This window comes from Micromys minutus (assembly GCF_963924665.1).
Source record: "Micromys minutus genome assembly, chromosome: 11".
NCBI classification, from domain to species: Eukaryota; Metazoa; Chordata; class Mammalia; order Rodentia; family Muridae; genus Micromys; species Micromys minutus.
Genome location: NC_137980.1, coordinates 55,250,153 through 55,259,009, shown reverse-complemented (window position 1 = coordinate 55,259,009; position 8,857 = coordinate 55,250,153). Strand labels below are relative to the sequence as shown.

The 8,857-nt window shown below is 39.6% G+C and overlaps 1 protein-coding gene across 2 annotated transcripts in view; it reads right to left on the bottom strand.

Moving 5' to 3' along the window:
• The window catches only part of RAD21L1 (RAD21 cohesin complex component like 1), a 26,489-nt gene extending 18,035 nt beyond the window's left edge, over positions 1-8,454 (bottom strand). For both annotated transcript variants that reach the window (XM_080925384.1, XM_080925385.1), the window contains exons 1-5: positions 8,383-8,454; positions 6,337-6,512; positions 5,855-5,984; positions 4,313-4,406; positions 2,389-2,495 (exon numbers count right to left, since the gene is read on the bottom strand). In XM_080925384.1, coding sequence (XP_080781510.1) covers positions 2,389-2,495; positions 4,313-4,406; positions 5,855-5,984; positions 6,337-6,480 — 475 coding nt within the window. In that variant the 5' untranslated portion in view covers positions 6,481-6,512; positions 8,383-8,454. The remainder of the gene's footprint in view (positions 1-2,388; positions 2,496-4,312; positions 4,407-5,854; positions 5,985-6,336; positions 6,513-8,382) is intronic.
• Between the last annotated feature and the right edge of the window lie 403 nt (positions 8,455-8,857).

Below are 8,857 nucleotides of genomic sequence, written 5' to 3'. Positions count from 1 at the left end.
TTAATAACTGCGTGTGATGGTTTTTATATGCTTGGCACTGTTGGGATGTGTAGCCTTGTTAGAATAGGTGTGTCACTGTGGGAATGGGCTTAAGACCTTCACCCTAGATGCCAGTCTTTCACCAGCAGCCTTCAGATGAAGATGTAGAACTCTCAGCTCTGCCTGCAGCATGCCTGCCTGGATGCTGCCATGTTCCTGCCTTGATGATAATGGACTGAACCTCTGGACCTGTAAGCTAGCCTCAAATACATATTGTCCTTTATAAAACTTGCCTTGGTCATGGTGTCTGTTCACAGCTGTAAAACACTGTGATATTGCTATCAGGATCACAACTTTACAGGGCCATAAGGCTCAGTGAGGTCATCTACTGCGTATACACACAAACTGATAGAAAAAGCCCAGCTTGAAACCTAGGACATGTTCATCCACCCTTTTGAGTTATGTAAGGTGGAGAACAGTGAACAACCGTGTTGTATTGGTTAGATGGTCAGGTGTATGCTTCAGTGGAGGAAAATGCCTATACTGAGGATAAAACAAAACAGATAAACAATTAATTGGTTGAGGGCACTGAGGAAGGGCAGAGGAAGTTCAGGGGTTTGATACAGTCAGAGGAATGATAGGTAAACAACCAAAGAGCTTAAAGACAATAACTCTTCCAGGACTGTATAAAATATGGGAAGAAAATGAAGGATGATTTTTTCAGGAGGATAGTATAATACTGCAGCTGAGAAGTAGATGGAGATATAAAACATAGACTTTTCATATGTTTTCTTAATCAATCAGTGGCTCATGCTTTTAATTCCAGTACTCAGGAGGCAGAGACAGGCAGATCTTTGTGAGTTCAAGACCAGCCTTGTCTATTAAAGGAGTTCCAGGACATCCAATGCTGTTACACAGAGAAACTCTGCCTCAAACAAACAAACAAACAATCAAAAACCAAAACCACAACAACAGTAGCAGCAACAACATATCAACCAGTACTACTATGAAGCTGACAGAAAATGTAAAGTTTCATGTCTAAAGAAAAATAATGACATTTAATACCCAGGCATGGTGATGCATACCTATAATCCCAATACTTGGAAGGCCAAGGAAAGAGCATTGTTACAAATTGGGGGCTAGTCTAGAATACACAGCCAAATACCAGGCTTGCCAAAAATAGATAGCAACTTAAAAAAAGTTTTATAGTAATTCAGCAGGATAATTATATATATTCTATACATTTGTATATATTGACTAATACAAATATAGACTTGAATCTTTATTTCTGATTTTTAATTTTTCTCATGATCCATTTTAAAATCTAATAATTTACTTAGTTTATACAGAACTGAGATACAGCACAGACTGGAAGTTGACAACATTGTTAAAAGGTGTCCCTCACCACAGATTAAGACACAGGGCACACAGCAAGCACTATAGAAGGGAGTGAGGATAGGGAACGAAGGTCAGAGATGTAGCTCAAGCATTACTTCCACAACCCTGTCCCAACACAAGTTTGGGCCATCCTTCTCCTACAGTCAGTACTTTGAACACTGCAAGAATTTCAAAGATAAACACAACATTCTCATGAACCTTGTATAGCAATGCAGGAAGCATGTGTATATGGCATGAGACAAAAGCCAGAAGTAATAGTTGGATTCCATGGTATCACCTCATTTTCAAATGCATATGCCTAGTCGGGCATCCCAGCACTCAGGGGGCCAAGGCAGGCAGATCTCTGTGAGTTTAAGGCCAGCCTGGTCTACTAAGTGAGTTCTAGGACAGCTAGGGCTGTTACACAGAGAAACAAACAAACAAACAAAACCCCCATAAGTTAAAAACACAACCAACCCCCCAAAACCAATCAAAACAACCCCAAAACTATATGCCTTACCCAAACATCTTTTAACATTTCAAAAGTCATTTCATGCTTCATAATCAAACTGTACATTATTTAGTGTGGTAGTATTTCTCCTTCCTTCCTCTCAAAATGATTCAGATCTGTCACACCCATCACACACAGAAGAAAATATATCTGAAGGAAGTTTATGCGGCATACATACATGTATTGATTCTATCCACTGTTACTTTGGATGTCTCCTTTGAGAGCAGAAACTGCTTTTCTCTTTTAAGGGAGACAGGCTCTCACTATAAAGAACGAGCTAGGATGATAGGCATTCACTGTCACATCGGCCCCAGAGCATTTATGAAATAGAACTCATAAAAATGGCTTCACAACGATAAAATAAACTTACTGGCAGGGTATTAGCATTTAGAACAGATTAAAGAAAAGAAAAAACCAAAGACTATTTTTATTCTATAACTATCTCTACCACCATTGCTTTCATACGAAATGCAAATATAGTTGACGACATCTTAGAATCTCAGTTTCTTAAGTGTTCTTACCAAAGCTCCCAGCTTGGAAAAGTAGATCAGTGCTACAGTCTTCTCTAAGTGTGATCTCCTCTGGTCTGCTTTGGTTCTGAGCAAGGGGCTCTGAAATATTAATGTCACTATAGAAAAACATATTTAGGAAGAGTATGAGCAGAACAACGTGGTTTCACAAGCCATTAAGAAAAATAATCTTAAAAACATTATAATAACAGGATTTTTAATCTTGTTAGTAGCATTCTTCTGACCAGGAGCTTTGAGACACACATATACACAGGTAATGTTCAGATTAATAAATACAGTGGTTCCAGTCACTATCTTACTTGCACATTTGAACAGCATTCAATCCAGGTCCAGACATTAAAAACCACTTCTGAGGGTGATGCTATTAAGAGTGAGGCCTTTAAGAAGCAACCAGGTCATGAAAGATCTGTTTCCGTGAACAGAATCCGTGTGGCCCTGCACTAGCATCTTGATCTTATACTACTAGGTAAGGGTGGAGAAAGACTGCCTTCTATAAACCAGGAAGCAAAAACTAAATTTATGGCATCTTAACTCTGGTCTTCATTTGTCAATGCTCTGACAAGTGATTTATAAACAGAAACTCATTGCACATGGGTCTGGAGTTTGGGAAGGCCAAGATCAAGGCATCACAGATTTAGTATCTAGCACGTGCCTATTCCCCACAGACAGCACTTTCCTGGTGTATCCTCAGAGAGTTGAGCTGTAAGAAAGCTTCCTTGGCCTCTTTTATCATGCTACTGACCCCATTAAAAAGGGCTCTCAGCTTTCAAAATCTCATCATGTTCAAAGGTTCCCACCGTTTGTGCCATCATCATGGGGATTAGGTTTCAACATGTGAAATTAGAGAAACATACACACGAATTCAGACCCAAATTGTATTGTTCAAAAACCTAACTTCCTTCTCTCTCCTTCCTCAACCTTCATCCTTTAGTTATCCTGGTTTCTTTATTTCATTGGGGCTACATTTAATTAATAAACATATCACATTTACTCTGCCTTCCATATCTGCATATCCATTAATTTGACTGCTACTATTTAATTACATATATTAATGAAGCGAAGCTTGAAAATTGGTCCAATACTACTTCATATAGATTACTACAATAATCTCACAATTTTCTCTTTGTTTTTTCCCCCTTTCTAGTGAAACAGCCTGAGACCAAGTGAGATCTGGTCACTCCGCTATTCTCTATTGAAAACTCTCGCGCATACTCTCCCAGCAAGCTAAAGACCCTGTTGTCGCCTATAAGTCCCATGTCACCTGAATCTCTTGCTCCTTCCCTGGCTTCATTCCTTTACTACTCAGTCTTTTCTTCCATTCCACTTCATCTCACTTGCATTATTCCTGCTCCTGAGCATGTCCAGTGGCCGCTGTGCCTTTCCACTTGGCTCTTGGCCATTCTCTCAGAGACTTTTCAGTTCATTGGGCATTTCCGTTAGAACAGCCTTCTGTGTTACCGTATAGGTTTGTTCCCTTAGCTCCTCCGGGCTTGTGCTCTTTATCAGAAAACCCCTTCCTCACAATCGTATCATTTATACATTTCCTTATTTGTCTTAATATTTTATTTATCTTAATATTGCATGTTTCCTTGTTATTATCAGTCTATACCAACTAAAACATAAAATCCACCAGGCTAGGAACTGCTTTTATTCATTGGCAACTCTTCACTGTCTCAAACTGTGCCTGCTGTAGGAAAGGCATTCACTTAACAACTATTTACTAAATGAACATTTACTACTGATACTACAAACAGCATTCAATCAATGGGACATTTCTGATTTTGTACTTTGGAATTTCACACTACAATTTAAGCCTTTGTCATTTGTACTCGTTTGGTTGTTTTCTAACTGAAATTGCCTTCATCAAATCTGAATATGGAAACAATAAAACATCAAGAAAGCAAAAATAGTTTACTTCATATTGTAGATGTCAAAATCATGAAATTCTTCTGGTAACGTGATAGTGTTGTAAGCTGCTTCAAAATTCTCTTTTGGGAGGTCAACCAGTCCTGAGAACAATGAAAAAGAAATACAATAAGCAGCAGTCCCTTATGAAACATTAAACTTCCAATTAGATCTTTATCATCTCTCATGGGTTTCCCTGTATCCATCCACTCCTGCCCCTCAGCAGCCTATTTTTTATGAAGTATCCATAGTAACAGTCACCAAAAGTAGACAGATGAGATAATTCTCATGCCTAAACATTTACGTATGAACTAAGTAACTCTGTAGCCCTAGACTCTAAGGAGATGCTTCTCAATCATTAGACTCCACATACTAGCCTTTTTGTTCCCTGAAAAGGGCAAGTACTTCTTTTTACCTCAAGACATTTGCACTTGTAGATTCATTTGCCTATACTGCCATTCCCCGAGGGGCTACTTATGTATGTGAGTACTTCTGATTTTTCAAGTGTGAGTTTAACTTCTAGTCCCTTGCAAAGCTGCTCCCCAACTTTCCTGTAAAACGAGCTCTTTTATTCTCCACTGTACATCTTGTCTCCTTTATAGCATGATCACTGATGGGTTCAGTAGCACATGCCTTTTAGCTCAGCATGACCACAATCTGTAATTATTGTAGTAAGGAAGTTTTGGAAAGATTTTTATTAACTGATTTCCTCATATGACTGAAAAAGAACTATATTTATCTTGCTTGTCTTTGTATTCCAAAGCCTAACATCATGTCAAGCACAAAACATGTATTTGTGAGAGACATAAAAAATAAATGAGCATGTAAAACATAGTATGCATATAAATCTACCTAAAAACTCTAAAACTATTTTAAATGAGAAGGATTTTTTTTTAAAAAAAAGAGCTATCAGCTGGAGTCCACAAGTGCTGCTGGAGGGATGGTACCTGAAAGGCACTAACACAGCTACTGTAGAGATTAGAAAAATGCATATGCTAAATATACTTCCATCAGGGAGCGTGAAGACAGTGATGGAGGAAAGGCTTTAAATCAGAATGATAAAAATAGGAAATGATGCATGTGTAAATTTTAAATTTTAGGCACTATATAACACCTATATATATTTATATATAAAAATCTAGCATTGTAGAATGCCTATAAATTTTGATAATACTTCATAACTACTATGCAATTTAAGACTCAAGAATTCTATGTTTACATTTTGTCAATAATTTTGTTCTCATAAAGTAGAAACCAGGTATGAAGAACTATATGGCCCATCAATAATAAGTGTATCAGTTTCTTATACAATTGTGATGATTTTAAGTGTATTTTTATATTAATACAGAAATCGTAACAAGCACAGAAGCACAATTTCCTACAAACACAGGGAAAGAATATAATTATCTTTATGAATCAAGATTCAACCAAAATGAAGTTTATATTCATTATATTCACCTGAAATTACAATATGCTCCCAATCAGAAGAGACCACGAAACACAAAAATGCCAAAAGGAATCAAAGTGACACAAAATAACACTGCGTGTATACCTGGGCGAAATGTAATCTTCATCTTAAGAAATGCTTCACTGCAATCCGCCAAAAGGTATTTTGCTTTTCTGTTGTAGATTCGAACAACTCCCAAAAGAAGGTGTCCTGAAGTTCTCAGTGCAATTTTCACCTTTGAATGATTTTTAAAACATTAGGAAAATAAAGATTAGGTTTGTAAATCCTGTTCTTTGAAAATTAAGGAAATAATAATTTCTCTCCAAAAAGCGCAAATGTTATATTCTTACTAAGGCAAACCACTTTTAAACTCACCAGATAAAATAACTTACTTTATTTTTGCATTTTCAGCAAAGCCACAGAAACTTCTGCGAAGTTTCACTTAAATCCATATTAGAGTGCCTTTGTGCAGACAATAGTTTTGGGGGGAATAAAGAGTTTTGAGAAGCAAACTGTCTTGGAAACATATTTTAATTCTTCTACAGCAGCCACGGTTAATACGATTATGGTTTCAATCAGTAACATACCTTAGGTGAAATGATTTTTTGGATGGTTATTTCTAGATTACACTCAAACACATGGGCCTTTGTGAGTTTCTTCTCCCAGTGAGCTGCAAGCCATATTTTGGCCAATGGTCCTCGTTTATTCATAAGCACTTGAGTGTAGAACATGCTGTCTGTATTCCTTAGCTGTACTTAAGGAACTAGGAAGAACACAGAGCAAATATCTTAAATCTGGTAAGAAAACCTTCTCGGTGTTCTTTTACTGCAACAAAAGCTTACCATTAATTCTACAGAATAATACTCAGATTATCTCCTAACACATCATTAATTTTCTCACTAAAAAGGGAATGTTATTTATAATATTAGTAAAACTAAGGACAAAACTCTCCCTAGAAACTTGTGAACCACACTCAGTTTAAATGTGTTCAATAAAATGAATTGACCTCAGATTTTCTATACAAAAAATACAATTTATCTTCTTATTAATATAGTAAAATAAATACATAGAGGTTTCTAGGGGAAAATGGAGGTAGAAACAGGAAAGAAACAATAGAAAGAAGTAAACAAAACTCAGGCCATCTGTTTCCTAAAAATTAAAATTTTGATGTTGGATCATTAATTTATATCCAGTATGCAACCACATTTTCTCTTTAGGGTGCTAAATATTATTTTCTGTTTATTATTATTATCATTATTATCATCATCATCATTATTATTGACAGGTTGTTTATAAACAAAGGTGGTCTAGATCTCCTGAACTTCATGCTTCTGCTTCCAAGTGCTAGGATTACACACATGTACCTCATACTTATCTATAAATATATTAATGTTGATGTTAAAATGGCAGAATTCCAAAGGGCTATAAAGTTAAAAATAAAGAAAAGAAACTATAGAAAAATAATCAAAAGTCAGAAAAGAAACCGCCACTGAATTTCAATATTTTGGAGTAAGGCTCTTAGAGTTTCTGCCTAACATAAAAGACAGGAAATAAATGGATATTTCTACAACCTGTACTACTGATGACAAAATAAAGCTCTACTTCGAAGTAAAACATGAGGAGAGATGTCATATCACTTTGACTTTTGGAGTACAAAGTACTACTTTCATATGTCATGTGAAACTGCCACCACAGATCTAGCCCTTTTTCTGCTGAATGTTTTGGTAAAAGGGAACGCTGAGCCAAAATGGAGACAAACATAAAGTCAGCCACAGAATTAAAAACTTAGGTCAACTTGGATCAATGACCATTTCCACTGCAAGAATCAAACTAAAGGTCACACAATCTACCAAACCACAGTCCTTAGGGAAACACTTTGCAATTGGTTATGGCTTGTGCCCTACTTCCCTTTTGTGCCTTGGAATTAACTCCAAACCTAAGTTAAGAAAAATGCCCCTGTGTGAGATGGTTAAAAATATTTTTGGTGCTGAACTAAAATAATAAATAAAAATTTAAAAGCCAAATGCTGGAAATTTGCATTCTGGAGATCCTGGTTTACTGTGCACGTATTCACGGCTGGCTGCACCTCCCCCCATCCGTGAACTCTCCATCCCCGTCCCTCCCATACCCCGATTTTCCAAGAGCACAGGGTTAGTTTTTCAGAGATTTCTTCACAAAAGAGAAGGCCAAGCCTCATACAAGGAAGGCAGAGCAGGGGATGGACTGATTCCTGGAGACACACCCAGAGACCGGAAGAAAAGGAAGGGAAGGGAAGGTCGGGGGGGGGGGGGGGATGTGAGCTGGCAGGTGCCTGGGGCCTTGCAAGGGAGTCTGAGATGAGGGTCAGGGCCTGAGGAGAGGGGTATGAGGGCCGGAGAAGAGAACTCGAAGTTGAGGGGAGGGTCAGGGGTGAAGAGGCTGAGGGCCAAGCCGCAGCCTGGGATGCTGGGAGGTCCGCGTGGCCACATGCTCCCCACAGACATCACCCTCTGTGGGAAGGAAGCCCAGGCCACAGACCCGCAGAACAAGGTTGGCTCCTCAGGTGGGCCTCGGGGGCTTGAAGCCAGGAGCTGAGAGACTACTGAGTAGCCAGGCACGGCGCAAGGGTCCCCCAAATCACCCGATCGGCCTACCGCTCCCGGGCCTCGCAGGCAAGCCGCACCCTGCTTTCAGTGTGGCGTCCAAGAGCTGTGTGAGGATCCTGGAGCTGCTGTCAGAGGGAACTAGCACGTGAGGGGGCGGGGGCGTGAAGGGTGGGCGGGGCTGAGTAGTAAGGACTGCTGTTTGGAGAGGTGGGAGGGGCACAGTGTGGAAGGGCGTGGCAACCTACGGGGCGTGAGGAGAAACGTAGTATGGAGGGGCGGGGCAGATCGTGAGGGGCGTGGCATGGAGGGGGTGGAGCGTGAGAAGTTGTGGTTTGGTGTTTGAGAGGTTAAGGCTGCCGGAGGCACGAGGGGAGGGGCTGAGTGAGGCTTGTGATAAGAGGTGGGAAGGGCAAGGCCTGAGAGAGGTGGGCGGGGCGAGGATGTGGGGCTGAGAGGTAGTGAGGGTGCTATGAGAGGTGGGAGGAGCAGGGAGGCGGGGCTGAGGGCGGGCGGGTTGTGAGGA